Source organism: Idiotropiscis lumnitzeri, chromosome 17 (assembly GCF_059441095.1).
Source record: "Idiotropiscis lumnitzeri isolate Australia: NSW breed Sydney's pygmy pipehorse chromosome 17, RoL_Ilum_1.0, whole genome shotgun sequence".
Lineage (NCBI taxonomy): Eukaryota > Metazoa > Chordata > Actinopteri > Syngnathiformes > Syngnathidae > Idiotropiscis > Idiotropiscis lumnitzeri.
In genome coordinates this window covers 12395547-12414773 of record NC_142407.1, presented here as the reverse complement: position 1 = coordinate 12414773, position 19227 = coordinate 12395547, and the positions used below count along the sequence as shown (strand labels likewise).

Here is a 19227-nt window from a genome sequence, read left to right as displayed (position 1 = left end):
TTCAACATTACAACAACGATATATGAAGAAATGAAAAATATGAGAAGAGTATATTTTTTTTCAGAGGTTTTATGCATAGCAAACATCATATTCGTAATTTTTTTTGGGGGTTTGTGTTTCATTTCCTGTCAGATGTGTCTACTTGAGCGCACATTCCATGTCTAATACACGATGGTACACTCACATACATTAGTACTGCCGTTAAAGTGCCTCCGGGGAGCGCTTTGTGGCCTTGAGTGGTATGGAATAGCGAATAGGAATTTATGGTTAGGATATTTGTTTGGCTGGCTTATTTCAGAGGCCATTAAGATTAATTAAGTGTCGCTAAATGCGGTACTACCAAGTTCGCATTTCATTCTGATCATGTGCTTACATTTTTTTTTTCATTTAGGAGCTGCTAATAGCCTAAGTGAATCAAGACAGTCAGTCGAGTTCTAATGGGTGCGGGACGTCAAGTGGAACTCGAGGACAGCTGGACGGTGACGGGGACGAGCGGTCACGGCAGGCAGTGTCCCCTCCGCTGCATCTAAATTATTAAAAATATTATTATTATTATTATTATTAATAATAATAATAATAACTTATTCAATATAAAGGTAAGCTCAAATGCTTTTTAATTAAAAAAAAAAAACTTGACCGAATAAATATTATATAGGCGTCAGTTCCTCACCAATCATGAACCTCATCGCACGTCACTGCTGTTAAAGTGAGTGAGAACATCTCATCTCAAGCATTTAACGTCATCGTAATATTCACTTGCCGATATTGCTAATCAAAGACTGACAGCAAGAAAAGATTGTGGAGGGGGGGGAGGGGTTGCGAGGGGGGGCTGCAGGAAGCAGGCAATTAGACACTCGTCGTTGTTTGTCTGGCACGCGTAAGTGAGGAAAACACAGCCAAGCCTGCTCAGCCTACTTCGCTGTTGCCGCACATCCACAGCGCACAAGCAGTTGCCTCCAATCAAGGATTAATTGAACTAACAAATCGGGAGAAGGGTGCTTTTGGAATTATTTTGTGCAAGCAATTGTCCGTCCTAAGTCTGATTAAGATATCATCACAGTGATTGCTTGTCTCTTTACTGTGAGCGTGCAGATGTTTGTGCGTGATTGCCAGCGTTTGCGGAATCCGCATTGAATAAGTTGTTGTCGGCGTCGAAAATCACCAGCGGCTACTCTTGAATTATGTTCTTCAAAAATGGAAGTAAGAACCAGATTATTATTATTTTTTTTTATGTTATCCAACTCAAATCAGCTATTGTGATTGAACTCGGAGATTATTTTTTAATATATACGCTCGTGTTTTGAAATGTCATGTCTGTCTGGTCAAATGAGTACATATGCCACTTTTTTTTTCCAACCAATTTCATTCAAAGGTTAGCGTGTTTTTGCCGATGCACTTCAAATTAAATGCCTTACATCTTAACAGATGATGGAGGTTGCATGCTCACTTCTTGAGAGGGGCAACTTCACAGCCACAATATTTACGGCTGGGTATCGATTCAATTTTCCCAAATTGATTCGATTCGCTACACGAGAGCCCGATTTGATTCGATTTTCGATTCACGATTCGCTTTGATTGATTTTCGATTCAATCAAGGATTAATAAATAATGATTAATAAAAATATGAACGATAAAAAATTGAAGCCAATGCCATGTGTAAAAGTATCGTTGTATGCTTTTAGGGATCGATATCGAGCTATGAAAAGGAAAGTTCGGTGTGTGTGAGATCACTATTTTAAATAACGTTTGACGACATCTCAACATATCTGCTATTTCAACTCGACTCCCTGAGCAATGGCTAATACGCCTTGATCCTTCTATCCAGACAGGAATATACATAATTTCTCTTTTTCGGGGGGGGGGTATCACACGGAGGGCTTAAATAAGTCATCAAATCTTGTAATAAAAAAAGCAATAAATACTTGATGCCATCATAAATAAATGAGTCAAATATGCAAAACAAGACGAGAAGAATATTCACATTTGATGTTGAAAATCATTCAGTGTGAGTGACTGCATGGGGCCAAATTTGTGGCTGAGTCATGACAGGAGCCGGTTATCTGAGGCCAGCACACTCACATAAAACGCAAAGTCTGAAATACATTTTTTAAGAAAGACGCCGCCGCTTAATCCTGCGCTTACGTTCGACATATGTGTTTTGAATACGTGTCACGTTAATTCAATTATGGGCTGTGACGACGTTGTTTGGTGGTGTCATCTTCAGGAAGCAAAGAGCGGGATCAAATATTCAGCAAGTTGGCACTTTGGTGTCCCGGCATTATGAAAATGGCTGTTGAGCTTTATTGGAATTGAATTTTAATGGGGGGAGAACAACACACTTACCTAGATTAAGCCGCAACTATTATATTGTAAAGCTGTCTCGTAGAGGATTTCACATTATTTTTTTTTTTTGTGGTACCAACGGGAGGGAGGTAGGGGGGACTCCTAAATATTAAAACGATAAACCATTGCGTAGAATGATTTCAATTTTTGACACACCTCCACAACATTTAACCCAAGACTAATAGAATAATTCCTGTCATGGTCTGCGTTTGTTGTTTTTCGTTTCGGATTTAGTTTGGTGTGTGTTTTGCTAAAGCTGATTGGGTTCACCTGCGCGAGTCATCTCACTCCCTCGCGTGAACCAATCAGCTCCCTCCAACCCTTTGCGTCGTGCCCAGGTGTTCCTCGTTGTCTCGTTAATTTGTTTGCATTGAGTTCTCTGTTTGCGTTCACTTCTTGTCGCTTCATTGTCCATGTCAGTTGTCCTCCTGCGTGTCTGCTGTCGTCTTGTCTATGCACGACCAAATTATTTTGTTTTGTTTTGATATTTTCGTTTTTCCCAGTTCCTTGTTTGCCTTTTCGCTTTCTTCAATTAAATTCCCTCATGTCTTATATTTACTCTATTGATAATCTTCGTTAATGAGATAACCCAAAATTTAAAGTATGAATCCAAATTTAAAAAAATAAATCAACCCACCATGTGCAAGTGTGCCCGCTGCAAGATTCGACTCGCGGCCGCCACTACAAGCATCTGACTGCATCGTTTCGAATCCACTCCATTAGATATTCCCAGGAGACTTGTTTCCAACAATTCCGGCTCTGACAGTGAAAGTGACACAACATGGCTGCGACCCATGACATTTGTGTGAGAACCAGATCGCAGTCACTGCCCACGGCAAGACCGAAAGGAACACGGACCAGCGTAAATTGTTTCATCTGTTGGCGACCAACGCGTCTGCTCCCCAGCGGACATTGGATGCACTTAGGCCATATAAACCCCGCAACCTGATCGTTTGAGGGGCTTCATGACCCTTCCGACAACTCCCCCCTCAACATCTATCATGGGAAATGATGAGCTCTATGCTCGTCTCTACTTTATATGCGTCTCTGCACGCGCTGACAGAAAGCTGTCAGGCTGTGAGGCTTGGGTGATTTTTTTTTTTTTTTTTTTTTCCACTGGCAGCATCCATGGAGAAAATCCTGCTCGGATTCAGCGCTGCTTGGCTTTTCTGATGCGTAAGAGGGCTGAAAACAGGCCTTGCAGGTTTAAGCAGATTAATTAGGGTGTAGCGAAGTCGGTGGAAGAGGAGGAAAAAAAAAAAAACTTTCTTCCATAGGTGCCGTATTCACTGACACAGCTTTGCATATAGAGAGATGCTTGAATTATGCACGGTACCACCCGCGTTCCAAGTGCACCCGCACACACACATGGAGGAGACACCGCTGCAGGGCAAAAAAACGCAGGCATAACCCCGCTCGTGCTCTCTCTTCACTGTTAGGCAAATAATCATCGCCCCGCGTCTAACCCTGAATGTGTTTTTTTTTACTGGGAACAAATTTCCCCTTGTTTGCACATTTACAAGGCAAAAAAATAAAATAAAACAAGACCCTTCTTGTGATAATTCTCCTTCCCTGTCACATGGTGTTACTTTGAATATGGTAGCCTGTGAGGCAAATCCAGTGTAAGGAAGGAACCGTTCTTGCACTGGCAAATGTTCAACATTGAGCCTAATTTTTTTTTTTTTTCCGTTGCAAGCTGCCAGACAAGCATGCCGTACCGTAAATGTACGCAGTTAAAGCTTAACCGCTCCACAAACACTCATTATCTTCCATCTCCAATGAGCGCAGATATTGAAGAAAAGACGAGGACCAAAAAAATAAATAAATAAATAACCATAACCACCCACCACCACCACCACCACCACCACTCCTCCCCAAGTTCCTCATCACCATCATCATTTTCATCATTACACGAAATATGACCGAGAGCAGAATCCCACAATGCTGTGCAAATGTCGACGTGAGTTAGCGTCAAGAAGACACAAGAGATATGCATGCATCATCTGGCCAGGAGAACATCACTTGTGGGGAGACAGCCAGAGGCCCTAAGGAGAAGAGGTGGAAAGAAGGGAAGGGGGGGCGGGTTGGGGGGGCGTGAAAAGAAGAGAATGGTAGCCGGGTTGGAAGGGGTGGGGATGCAGAACAACAGATGGGAATTGAGAGGAAAGTGAAAAAAAAAAAAAAAAAAAGAACAAGGTGCACCATTAGGGGAGAAAACAAGGGATGAAATGAGCGGGATGTTCACATGCACGGCGAAATAATACAAAGAAAGCAATCAGAGAAAATGGAGGCATAATATCCTCCGGCTGCATAATCTGCACAGATTTAACCATAAAGCATAATCTCCACAGGTTTGACAATACATGTGGCCTAAATCGGAGCCAATTACAAAGTAGAGCAGTTTTGCTTTGAGCGTGGACGCCGCTATTGATTTGACCGCGATGGCTGCGTGTTTGGCAGGACTTTGAAGATTTCGGAGCCTTCTGAAGTGGGCGGGCAGCTGGGGTCCCCATGCATGTAATAGCTCAGCACAGTGCCTTTTATGCCCTTCACTGACCAGATTAAAGCCCGAATGACAAACGCACAGAGGCTGCAAACATCTGTTCCCGAACACACGGACCATTCCTCCACATGCTGAGCGGTGTTGGTCACTCCTCAGTCCCCAATGCGGGAGAACATCTGCAGCCATAAACTAGTGCACATTAACTACTGGAGCATGACACCGAGCCAACTCACACAACGTGAGGGCATCGTCCTGGACGTGAAAAAACACAGTGGTGGTGTTAAACTGCCTTTTATGTTGCTCCATTCCGTCTAACTGTCAACATTAAAAATATCATTTAAGAAGTTTGCCTCTATTCCTTCATTAAATACATAGCGCTGATTTCTACACACTTTTGAACTCTCGTCAAATAACACGTTAATTTTGAATACAATTAAAAAAAATTGATATAACACAAGAGTTAATTGCTCGAGCGTTGCTCCCTCAGGCTAGTTTGAGTCCGCGTCAGTGATCAAACCTAATAGACTTTCAAAAGGTCATTGGCAGCATTATAGACGGCCACTTAAAAGTAGTGAGGCGTCACTGATATTTCTCTCGTCTCAAAAGTTAACTTAAAGCCGAGCAAATGTTATGCAGCCGTATGAATGTGCTTCGTTATATGGACGAGAGCGACTGAGACTCAAAAGTCTTGGGGCATGTCTCATAACTCCGGTAAAATGAATGTACTTTTTTTGGACGTCTATTTCCGTCAATGGCCGCGAATGAGTTGAGGCCGACTGTAATTGTGATTATCAGCAGAGGATTTTTCGCAAGAGGTTGTGATGGAAATATAAGTGCTTGGAAATGGCTCGTGTATTCGAATAATTTAAGATAATGAACCCAAAGAGATTTTGAACCAAGCCCCTAAAATCACACTGCGATACCCGTGAAATTGTGTGAGTGGAAAACATAGTTTTCCAGAGAGATGTTTGACCGACTCCATTTTGTCTTCCTTTTTTTTCACTTCCTCATGTTCGGATGCTTTTCTACTCATGTCATGTTCTCTCCACCGCTCCCCCCCTTTAAGTGCATGAGTGCTAAAATACGTTGAACGGTCTTGACACTCTTTAAGGGTTTGCTCCCAACCACTGCAGACCTGGAGTCTAAAGAGAACCAGGAAAATGAAAAAGGCGGAATCATAACACAAAAAAAACATTTCCACTCTGTCTTGGATGGGGGTGAAAAAAAATCTGTAACAACTACAATTACATGGCGTGTTCTTGCGGGCAAGTATGAAGTGTTTTCAACTTCACGTTAGTTGGCCACAGCCGGAATGAATTAAGCCGAGCGCAGCCACAAAACACCAAGATGCAAAAAGGGCTGTTAGGTCGCAGCACTCTGAAGATTTGCCGGCATAAAAGACCGCTGTGTTAAATAAAGCATGTTCTTCTGAAACATCCAGGTAAAACACACGAGAAAACAGGTGCTTTAGTGTATGGCCTTTGAAAAAAAAAAGATGCTGCATTCAGTGGCTTCCATGAATTAATAAAGCTTCCGGATAGTTGTCCACTCACTGAGGTGCATGCTGCTAAATCCGATGTCGACTTCTTATGAATCAAAAGATGCAATGGATGGGGGGATGTTGACCTTTTCGAGGCAAACCGAGGCATTTGGGATGAATGAATGGACAAACGTAAGTCTGGAATGGGACACTTAGCGTTGCTAACAGTGCTTTGGCCTAGATTATATTGGTTGTTGGATAGGCTACATGAATTATATACGACGGAGACCCTCTGACTATCTGCACATTCTCCTTTTATCAATCGTCTCTTATTAAACTCATTCACTGCCAGCATAGGTAAAATGAATGGACTTTTTGACGTATATATCCGTCAATGGGAGTGAATGCTAATATGTGTGGGTTTTTTTTTATTTTTATTTTTTTTTGCTCTTAAGTTCTTTGCATAACTACAAAACATCCTCGTAAGGCACAGTCATGCGACAAGAGCAACCTCGAACTAATTACACAACATGTGCATTTATTTGGACCAAACCGAATACAGTCTAATTATAGAAAAAAAAAATGCAATGAAATATTTTTTTTTCTGGTCATGCCACCCTGCAGAAACACACGTTTTAATATTCCCAAAGTAATGTGACAACTTCAGTTGAGCATCTTAATATTTTAATAACTGAATATGTCATCACTATAAAATCTGGCTTGATTCAAGTCTCCGGCAACACGGGAGTGTGCCGCACATTTTCCAGCAATGACAAGCGGCAACGATTTACTGCTGTTGCAGTATCGTATGAAGGACCACTGAGTTGTTCTAATGGAGGAGTTTACGTCCGTGCCAACTCATCTAAAATGGGGTATGTAGCCATATTTCAAAATAAAATGTTAAGACATGACACCATTTAATTACAACCGGTAATGTAAAATATATGGCATCATGTTATACAGTCGTAGTCAGCAGTATAGAATATATATATATATATATATATATATGGGATGGCAATTTTGTGAAAAAAAATAATCAATTTAAGAATTATTATCATTGTGGATTTGAAGATCAATAGATGGCACAGCGAACAAGGCAAAAACATTTTTGTATTTCAACGTGTATGTAACCTCTGCCACTCAAGCCCCAATTTACAGAAAGTCTCGAGGCAAAAGGGGCATTTTGCGGAAAACGTATGTCTAGACTGCCTTCCTTATTGATCCGTGATCTGACCGAGTTGTGTCCAATTGGCTAACTACGCTTGGTATTGATAAATCGGTGGCTCGGTCTCAAATTGGTTCGGTGATTGTGCCTCCACTTTCAACCTGACCTCCCACACACAGAACCTTTATTAACATACATAAAATGCACCCTGAAAAGATTTGCCAACCATCCACGAATGTAAAATAATCATCAGAAACATGGCACTGCCACAGCAGTAAAATAAACAAAATGCAGTCTATGAGACTTCTCGAAAAGGGAGGAAGCCGATATTGTTCACGTTCAGCTTAAGCGATTGTGGGTGTGTGTGTGCGCGTGTTGTCGTGGGGAACGTAGATGAATGGCATGGTTACGCTGAGACAATAAAAAAACAATTCTGCAGCTAGAGGGATGGCTCCATCTCTGTCACGCGCACATTACATTGTTTGACAGCCTGCTTCATTTCATACCGTCGCCAAAGCGGCACACACACACACACACATCAGGTGTCAGAAAATGAAAAGTCCATCAAAACAAACAAGCACAGAAAAATCGCTTGAACGTGCGTCCAGCGCCGACCACAAACTTAAATTGTGTCAATTTTGTGTTTGCAGAAAGATCCCGCATATCGTTGCCTTTTATGTTGCATAATGAATTTCCACAACACTTGCAACAACGCTACGAGCGAGAAAACATTTGACATGCTTCTTCACATCAGGCATATGCTTTCATCCTCAACCAACTGTAAGAAAGTACACCTCAGCTCTTAAAGGTGTTTGCATGGTCCAGTTAACAACAGATGCTAGCCCTTAGCTAACTTACCAAACCTCGGAATGCGCAGGCCTCCGAGGAGTAAGCATGGTCCAGTTATCACCAGATGCTAGCCCCTTATCACACAGTCTCGCGCCAACAGAAAGAAAAGAAAAGAAAATAATGTTTGAGTCCTTCCTGACTGCCTCGGCAACGCCCGTCTTTCCACACATTTGAGCATCAGAGGAGCATAAACAAGTCGAGCAAAAAGCCCCGGCGTCGTATGACACAATGTTTTAGACAATGCTGAGGTATTTTATATGAGTGGTGGCCGGTCAAGACCATCAAGGCCTTCTCTGCTGGCCTGACATATTCAAGAAAAAAAAGATCATATTTTTCACATTGATGTCATATTATATCCAAAGGTTGTATTTTTAGGTGAGAGTTTTTATCCAATCAGAATTCAGATAGCTCGTGTTGCCAGGCAGATTTCACGATACCAGGAGCAGGCACTAGTCGTCCGAGGCCTTCAGATAAAATCGTGCGGGCGTCTGTTCTGTGTCTCAAGGGGGTTTTTACCGTTGATAGACAGTTGCGATAGCCAATCAGATCACGATTTGATGACAGTAAGGATTTCTCGCTGGCCTTACTTTGAAGGTGATGATCGCGTTCTGTGATTGGATTGGACAGCACTCTGCGGAATCAACACACCCCGAAAGTCGTCACAAATCTAAACTATAGTCTTGCTTTTTTTTTTAACCACAATGGCTGCAGGAGGGAAAAGTGTCCATTTAATTGCGAGGCCATTTTCAAGCCGGATCTTTCGAGAGGAAGCTCGGTCTTCCAGCACTCACTCAGTACTGCGTAAATGTGTTATTTCCTCATAAATGACGGTAATATGAGGGGCATTTATTCAAGTAGGACTTCACTGAAGGCTCAGGTGTGAAAAGCACGGCCCGCCACAGAAGATCATATGAGTTTTTATCACACAGCAGCAAAAAACTGTTTGGTCAAGACTGCCTCAATCAAAAGAGTTCAGAAGATGGAAGATAAACAGTGGATACTGTAAGTACACAAGAGGACTGTCTGACCGGCAACAGATGGCGCAATGTGGCCAACATATCTACACACACAAAACATTGACAATCTGCCTAGAAACACACGGAGCTGGCAGGCGTTTACGCTTTAGGATATTGCAAAGGGTATGAGTAAAAATTAAGGACAGCTTGCCACCCTTCCAAAAGACCAAACAGTCATTCCCCAATTGAAGCTCATCTCAACTTTAAAGGAGCATATTACATTTTTAGATGCCTGGCCTGACAATGCGAGTCTGAAACAAGCAGAAATACGTTATAATCCACCGCCTACATTGTGAATGCCCGCTCTAAAGCGCAAATACCGCACGGAGGTGGGCCCTAAATGATTCCATCCATGCGAGGCGTTTGGTGAGCGAACACCATTTCATGCCTGGGGAAAGCGTGGCGTTGACTCTCAAATTATGCCAATTAGGCTAATGTTGTTTACTGCACAGCCCGCGACGCTGAACGGCTCAAAGGATTGCTCAACACTGAAGAGAACACAGTGACAAGGAAGCAGAGCAAGAAAATGAGACGCAGCAGGAAAGACTCCACACAAGCAGAGGTCAAGGTAATTTATGATAACCCTTCGGGCATCATTTCGACCATGCCTATAATAAAAGTCTTATTTCTTCCGTTTTGACTGCAGCGAAAAGAAAATTCAACGCAAGGAGCATATGAAAGAAGAGCCAGACCGGTAGGGTGCCTGGTTCTGTTCCTGGGGGTACTAATTGGAGCTGGCGGACCACCCGGGGTCCTTTGGCGTGGGTGATGCCCCCTGGCCTGCACATGCCTCTTGAGGACTTGAGGCTGAGTCCGCCCGTTCTTATTGGCTGACGTGCATGTTAGCTCCCAGCAGACTGTCTACCACTGTCCTGTCCTGTCCTGTTCCATGTGTTGACACTCATTGCATCCCATCCTCACAGAGTGAAGCAATGTCTTCCCATCCCACAGAATCCAACTCCTCTCGCATTACTGTTGTCATAAAATGTTGTTTTACTGCTGCTCTTTTTTTTTTTGTCCTGTTCCATCCTATTCCATGTGTTGACACTCATTGAATCCCATCCTCACAGAGTGAAGCAATGTCTTCCCATCCCACAGAATCCAACTCCTCTCGCATTACTGTTGTCATAAAATGTTGTTTTACTGCTGCTCTTTTTTTTTTTGTCCTGTTCCATCCTATTCCATGTGTTGACACTCATTGAATCCCATTCTCACAGAGTGAAGCAATGTCTTCCCATCCCACAGAATCCAACTCCTCTCGCATTATTCTTGTCATAAAATGTTGTTTTACTGCTGCTCATTTTTTTTTGTCCTGTTCCATTTTTTTTTTTGTCTGTCCCCTGGCAAAATGTGTTCTGCCCGACTGCAGTTTCAATAAATATCACAAGCCAAATATCTTAACTGTTCTGACATTTGGAATAAAGGCACACAGCTCCACCATAGTGCCTGACCATGCAAGATGCGGAACAGGATAGGCTTAAAACAAACATAATTAAACCAGAAATGGAATACAAAACCGGTCCTGTTCTGGATGCTTAGTGAAATTATAGCAAAGTTCTCATAGATGATTTGGCATCACATGAAACTGGCTTTCATCTCGGACTTGAATTTCATGCTAAAGAAGCATGTGGGGTCATTGCGCCCACCACTCCCTTCAACACATCACACGTGTTCTGTTCACAAATAGTCTGCAGGAGTTGCTCTAATTCCATCAACAGCCTTTCGTGATGATGATTAGTGCCAGTCAACTTGTGGCCTGAAGCGTGACCAGTTTGGCGACATAACTCTGAAGTTGCACACTTGTTCATGCTGTCATGTTAAGAGCTGGCACAGTGGTTGGGGGGTTATTTTTTATTTTTTTGTCCATTTGTGGCTGCAGAGAGATAAAAAAAAAATACATTATTTGTATTCCCGTTAGTCTCCTCTTTAGCTAAAAATAAATTTAAAAAATGAAATATACATGCTCTATAGCAGGCATCACCAAATGGCGGACCGCGGGATGGTTCGGAGCGGACCCATGGCCAATCTATGATGATTTTTTTTCAGGGCGCATTCGCAAACGTTGGCGCTGCAATTCTAGTAAATACGGAAAAGGCGTCACTGATTTGAGCCAATCAAATCGTTTATTTACGATCCACTGCCAATTGCGCAGCAGACCGGAAGAGAGTGCTGCTGACAGTATGCCTTGCTAAAAAGTTAGCGAGGTCGATGCGTCTTGTTTTAAATGAATGGACGGAGAAATTTAGTTTGGTTCTGGCTGCAGCCAATTCAAAACCAGTGTGCATCAAATGCTCCGAACCCGTCGCAACATTGCGAAGCGCCACGACGAAACAAAGCACCGCCCTTTTGTGCACAGTTATCCGCTGACGTTTGAGGTGAGCGCACGCAAAAACATCAAACTTCGAGTGCAGTAGAACAGATTTTTACATTTTCGTTTCCATCCCAGCGGCATGCAAACGAATATTCAGTAAAAGTATCGTGGATTTTGGGGAAACAAGTGATGGGGAAGTTGTGAAGGAGTCCTTAAATGCGGTTGCACAAACATTATTTCAAGGAAAACACAAAGCCCAGATTTAAGTCACTGGCAGGGCAGTCACAAACTCATTTTTCTCATTAAGAGAAGTTAAAAAAAATATTCAAAAGAAAAAGTGATGTCATTTGAATTAGTTTTTCATGAGAACAGACATTTTTATTGATTGTGTACTGAACATGTTGACCTGGTTTACTTGGATAATTAGGCTTTCCGTTTTTTTTTTAGGCTGATAATTCTTTGATTTAAAAAAAAAGGTAAAAGATGTTAACTCAATGCTTAGCACTTGATATATTTCTGCAGGAGATATTTTACTGTTTTTTTCTGGAAGTGGAACCTTAAGTTCCTGGAGCCACATTTTCTTGAATGTGAAATAAACGCCTTACATTTGTTTGACTGGCAAAGGTGTTGAATGGGAACATTGCTAAATATTTAGTATATAAGTGCGCTCTGTTGAAAATGACTAAATATTGAAATTATATAAAAATGTGAACATAGGCTAGACATTTCGGGAAGTTGGACTTTGGTTCGGACCTTTTAATTGGAAGAAATTTTCGTCGTGGACCTTCTGTGACTTTTAATTGAATACCTCTGCTCTATAGGGTTTGAATCTGGTAACTGGCTTTGCCAGAACAAAAAAATTTCACTTTTTTAGTCAGACTCATTTAAAGAAAGCCAAAAGCTAAAACTCTGCCGAAATAAAACAATGAATAAAATGTTTCTGGAGTTAATTTTGCCGCTGCCATCATGTGTTACATCATCCCGAAATATTAGTGAGCCCCTCCCCGAAGATGAAGAAGCCGTTCCAGCCCAAACCTTGAACCGAAACATTGTTGCAATCGTGTTTCACAGATGACCTTGTACGTGTGGGCAGCTGTTGTGCAAATAGAAAAAAAAAATGTCAACATTAAGGACACGTGCAACCTCACAGTATCTATTGATTCTTTTTTCATGAGCTCAATTTATGTGAAAATACAATGCTAGTGTGCCATCTTCCATTATTCATAAAACATAGTCATTTGTTTGGCCAGTATCCCCTTGATATGCTTCATCTCTCTGACATATCTTCGGAATTTACATAAAATTAAAATTGTTGCATCGTAAGCAGGATGACATTATGCATTACGCGGACCACAAAAAAAAATAAAATAATAACACAACTGCAGTGTTTTGTTCAGAACATATCCGGTGCCACTGATTGCGCAACAACATCCCCACGATAACAATTTTTAATGAATTTGCACAAAAAAAAAATATATATATATTGGAACGTCTGCATTAGTAGATGAAGTGATATTTGGATGTCGTTTTACCGCAAGAGTGTTGCTGATGCTTGCTCCATGATTCCAGAATGCGTTCAAACAATCATGATTTACATCCTGTAAATGTTCCTCTTTCATCCCAGACGGAGCTCGTTGCCCCCCCCCCAAAAAAAAAATCCGTTTCCTGCCTAAAACTAACATCCATAATCAGCGAAGCTCCTGCCGGCCGACGAGGTGCAGCGAGATTTTGAATTACAAATGTGGTTTTGAGCTGAGAAATGCAAATTAGCTTTATATTATTTAAAGCAGCACCACAAAATGACTCTGCCATTGTAGTCGCGCCGAGAGTTGCCTTCTATTCATTCAAGAGGATCACGGGAGTAAAATCTCGATTCTCTGCTTTCTTTCTGAGGAAGATTATCCACTTTCTTTAAGTGCCGTCTCCGATTTGCCGTATGAAAAGGATCTACTGTTGAGTGGAAAAACATTTACTGCATCGCATACGGGATTATGTGTCATTTCACTAAAATGTCCGACTTCTTCTTGGTCACCTCTCGGCAAGAGGCACCAATTTCTTTTTTTATTATTTTTTTTTGGGGGGAATGTGAGGAGAACAAAGAAATGACACTAGGATGACAAAGAATTTCTCATCTCTTTATCTTTAGCTTCTAATTTTATGAAAGGTGGACAAAAAGGTTGAGTTACAAATAATCAAAATTTTTTTTTTTTTTTTTTTTTCAATGCCAGATTTTGTTTAATTATTTACGTGGCTGATGGACTGTCTAACACAACAAATTTGTTCGGTTCTCAGGATCCAAGCCTTTGTTACATCTCGGCTCAATTACTGTAATGAACTTCACCTTGGAGTCAGCCAGCACTCCCTCAAGCGTCTCCAGTTGCGCCATAATACTGCAGCTCGGAAGACGGATCTTGGCCTCTCTTCACTCGCTCCCAGTGCACTTTAGCCTTCGCTTTAAGATACTTCTAATCGTCTTCAATTCTTTAAATGGCCTCGCCCCAGCGTACCTCTCCGAGCTCCTCCAGCAAATGCTGCTGGCGGTGCAGAGGACTAAGCGCAGCCTCAGGGTGGGGGATCGTTCCTATTCTGTTGCTGTTCCCTCCCTATGGAATGATCTTCCATTAAATGTTAAGCAAGCCCCGCCCCCTCTCTGCCCACTTTTTTGGAGACACATTTCTATTCTTTAGCTTTCGACTCAAAATGAGACAGCACACAAATTAAGACAGGAGAAGCAAACTTCTCGCTAATTTATTTGACGCCATATGGAAAGTGCTTTGTTACAGCTCCAGCTGTTGCGAAATCTGCCTTATAAATAACGTTGATTGTATTGGATTGTATAAATCGCAGCCCATCCCAGCTGACTGTGCAACTCGAATTCAGTCAATGGCACTGTCGTTAAATGACATTTTTCAGTCAGGACAATGCAGTTGGCGTGGAATTTCCAGCGAGCACCTCTTTCGCTTCGCTATGAAATGAGAAATGGAGAGCAGGAGAAGCAAGTGTGAGTGTTCATGTGTGCACGCGAGTATCCGTGGTGTTTGTGTGTGCGCGTCTGAGCGTGAGTGCATCTTGTTCATGGCAAGAAATCAGCTCAGTTTAGCACATAATGGAAATGTGAATAGCCCGAAGCCGCTCTCCCACACAGGGAGAGCGGCTGGCTGGGAGCACGATGCATCTTTCCAAATCCAAATAGTGAAAGGGAGTTTGCTAGGTTAAAACCGGAGCTCCTTTCTCTCTCCTCCCCTGGAGCAATTCACAGCTTTGCCCATACATTACTCAAACAGGTCATCCAAACAGGTCTCACTAGCAGAGTGTAAGCATATTCACACGCATGCCAAACACACACACACACACACACACTCGCTCGGTGGTGGGTTCAGTGAATAGGCGACATTGCGCATATTATGACAAATGAAATCTATGGATCGCAAAGCGAGCAAATGTTCCGCTTCATTTAGGGTGAAATCTACCTTTTCAGATAAAACATCAACACATCCTCCGATATACTGCGGTGTATTTTCACTTTGCAAAGTCGTCATGCAGTGTCGGCCAGGTCATCGCCGGTACCGATCAAGTCCGGAAGGGTACGAAGGAAATCTGCGACTTACGTGCCACTTCCAGAGATGCGTTTCGGCTCACAGCCTCCCCCAGATAGTTGCGGGCCACGCACACGTAGCTGCCGTCGTCTGGCTTGCTCCTGCGTCCGTGGACGATGCGTAGGAAGAAGAGGGAGCCCCTGGGCAGGAGCATGCGGTGCGAGCGAGGGTTGTCGCGGTCCGTCTCAACACGCTCGCCGTCCTTGTACCATTCCACCGTAGGGGCTGGGCGGCCCTCTGCCTTACAGTTGAGAGTGGCCGGTTCCCCCTTGGACACAATCAGGTCAGAGGGGTGCTCGACAATGCGGGGAGGGGAGTCTTCCTGGCGAAGACGAGACCCTTGGGGGCAAGAAGGAAGCACAGCGTTCCATTAGAAGTCATCGAAATAATAATGATGTTATACATGCGTACTGTGTAATCAATGGCTTTTTTTTTTTTAGTTTTTTTTTTTTAAATGGTGGAATTTTTTTTTTTTGTAGAAAATAAATCTATGAAATATATAATATCAAATATTTCCAAATAATTTGACTGTAAAAAATATCAACATATACCAATTTGTACATATGATTATAATAATCAGTTGGGTCTTGTCCTTGAGAGCCAAATTAATTAGCATCAGGATCTTTTTGTCCCGTGCCGGCTTTAAAGTTTGCCTTCACGTGCACAACTGAGAAGTCATTCCATCTCATTAACGTTTTCATTAGCAAGTTCTATCAAACGCTGACATCGTCAAAGATGTTGTCACAGCGAGTGTTTAACACGGAACGCAACATCGGATGGTTCACTTTGTACTGAAACCTTCATCTACTTTTTTTTTTTTTTTTTCCCAAGTTTCCACACTCATGCATGAATTTCGGAAAGTCAACCCACAAGCTCATTTGGGGCAAGAATTTTATTTCTTACACTTCAAAATGTCTGGCTATCTGCAAGCCTTCCCTCACCATGTCCATGAACCTTCTCTTCGGTCTTGCATTTCTGAATTTTCCTCCCCAACACTTGTCCAAAACGCCTCAATCAAACCTTCTTCCTGATGAACTCATTCCTGATCCCGCCCATGCTCGAGAACCTCAGCAACTCTGCCAATTGCAGTTCTCTCTTTTTGCACGGTTGACCGTTGTTTTGCAATCCGGATAAAATGAAGGGCGAGCGGCTTCCTGGGACCGATTGTGTTCGACCTTGGCAGTTCCACTTGTACACTGAAAGTTGGTTAATTGTGCCTTTGTAGGGATGGGACTGACCCATTTTGATTCCATTCGTTTAGAGATGAGATCAGTAGATGTCTGAATTTGAAGGAGAGTCATCTCAGCAAGCCTTTTGGTCATTCTTTGCTAGCCCTTGTACATCTGTAATGTGATATAATTCCTTTTAGGAGATGAATGTGTGCCGCGGAAATACAATCTAATGTCGGGTTCTGCCGTATGGGTTTGTCTGGAGGTAAACTGAAGGTTCATGTTATTACTGAGCATATTCAGCACTCTTGTTTTTGCATTTTGCTCTTTACCTGTCAGACAAAAAAGTGGGCTTGAAAGAAAATAATTTGTCGTTCAAGTCACAACCTACACAAATGCTCCTCAAAGGGCTCATTAGTGGAATTCACGTTAACTGCTTGAAGCATTTCCAGCGGCTGAAAAGTCCCTATGTTTCCAATTTGTAAAGCCATGAGGACAAATTCAAGGAAAACACGCGAGTCACAACACGTCAATATTTTGCTGTGATGTAGTTACGAACATTTGGCAAACCAATATGCTGGAATTTCCGTCCACAAGTATTTAAATTGTTGTTTCTCGTAACAAAGCACTTCTAAAGCACTTCAGGAGCTATCCACGGTGCTGAATTACCTTGATCACAGTTTTTCAGGGGAAAAAAAATAATGATGGGGAGACTGTGATTTACGTGCGATCAACTCATCATACTTCTGAGGAGGCATATTCAAGTCGTAATGAAAATGCGAGTTACAATGATTTTACTGCCATGTTTTTGTTTTCTGTAGCCTCGTTATTCACAATATTTGTCATCTGCATTTAACATATCTCAGTCGTCAACCGAGCAATCACACACTGGATGACAAGAAGACGTGTAGAACACAGAAAGAAGTCCCTCTATTTAAAAAAAATGGTAAAAAGCCAAGCGCTCGCTGAAATTGAAAGAATCCACATTAAAGCACTTCATAATAATGAATTTTCTCTTCTCGGTATTATGTAAGAAAATAATAATCAATGCAAAAGTATGCTAGCTACAAGATAATCATCTCTCATTGACAATGCACCAGGTGATTTGTATGAACCCAAAACAGACTCATTTAGTCTCTTGCAATCCTCTAAATTATAGTGTACACATGATCAGTCCACCCACGAACACAAATCTTGCTGGTAGCCTAAAATCCCTTTTCCTTTATGAGTAACCTGTAGATAGCTCTGAGCAAAATTCCGACTCAGCGCCTTCTCCACAGCACATTAGCTCACATTACTGCAGGACATAAACTCTATCATCTGCCTGTTCAAATGAATTGTTACGTCACATAATACAGTAATGACCCTTGGTAAGGCAATATTGGGGAGGGGGAAACACTTTGGAATGGCAAGAAGGGGGTTAAATTGTTCCAAGAAGTCATCCTGCAAGTTTCACAAGAGCTCATACCGAACCATTATTCATAAGAAACATGCACACAAAAGCTGATCTGACACATCGGCGTCTCAGTGTGCAAGTAACTGAATTTGCTGCGTTTGACGAGACGCATGCCTACAAATAAAACCTAATAAGATTATGGTAGCTCCGGTACACGTAATCAATGGTTCTGGAGTGTTTTTAAATGGGATACATTTGAGATGAAATGATGTATAAATCATAAGAGTCATAAAATTCTGTCTTACCATTGCTCATTTTGGCGCATAGAAGTCCACAGAGAAACAAATATTGTACAGGACCCATTCTGGCATATTGACCCCTTCAGCTAGCGGCGCATGAATTCCTTCTCCTCAAGCGGAAAAACAAGAAGCGATCAATTCATCAATCAATTCCCCGTCTTCACCTTTGTGACTTTGAAATGTCTACAGTTTGAAGTGAGCCATCAAGGCGCTCGTTTCGCGAAAGCCAGCAGCGTTCTCGTTCTCGTGCATCCTCGCCAATAAAAGCGCACCGGTGAGCCACCGCGGCGGTCTGCGGACACGTTGGTTGGTGTGATTTCTGCAGTCACCAACTGCCAACAACACCAGCGACGCCCCGCACGGCCCACTTCAACGCGGATCCGAGCGGCTCCGACCACATTCTTGTCAGGCAGCGGCACTTTTGAGATGGTCTCGAGGCGAGGAACGCGCACCCTGCGCCATGCGGGACAAGTTGCGGGATGAGAGGCGCTGATGGGGCTTGTGGAGGAGGTGAAGATTGAAAAGCGCCACGGCCCCTCCTTCTTCACGCTGATGCCCTGGGAGAGACGGGGGGGGGGACAGGGGGCGGGGGGGGGGACCAAATGTAATATTCACACTCAACTCTTATGAGTAACTGCTTTCCCCTTTTGTGTTTATTTAGAAATTTTAACGAGGTGGCTTCTGAAAAGTATCACAGTATATCATAGCAATCCATGCTAATATGCCCCCTAGTGGATATAATAAGCGATATGATAAATAATGTTTTTTTTTTCTTCGTTTTTTTTTTTTTTTTTTTGCACAAAACTAATGTGCTTAACTAATTAAACATGCACTGGGTCAGTTTAAATCGAAAGCGGCCAGTATTTGTCCCACGGGCCATACTTTGCCCACCACTGATTTGAGTGATGATTGCCCACCTGAATCGGTCACACATTTTTTTTGAATCTACGAATTCCATCCAACCAACCTCCTCACCATCATTTGCAAGTTTGCAGTGTGCTTGAGCCTTGATTTCGGGTGAGAGCTGGACTCAACCCTGATCTGATCGTCAGCTGACCGCAGGGCACATCCATGAATTTGAAAAAAAATCCAAATCAAAT

General features: G+C 42.5%; 1 protein-coding gene across 2 annotated transcripts in view; it reads right to left on the bottom strand.

Moving 5' to 3' along the window:
* The window catches only part of LOC148320303 (roundabout homolog 2-like), a 59392-nt gene extending 40774 nt beyond the window's left edge, over positions 1–18618 (bottom strand). For both annotated transcript variants that reach the window (XM_088279401.1, XM_088279402.1), the window contains exons 1-2: positions 18134–18618; positions 15276–15602 (exon numbers count right to left, since the gene is read on the bottom strand). In XM_088279401.1, coding sequence (XP_088135527.1) covers positions 15276–15602; positions 18134–18191 — 385 coding nt within the window. In that variant the 5' untranslated portion in view covers positions 18192–18618. The remainder of the gene's footprint in view (positions 1–15275; positions 15603–18133) is intronic.
* Positions 18619–19227: the final 609 nt, after the last annotated feature.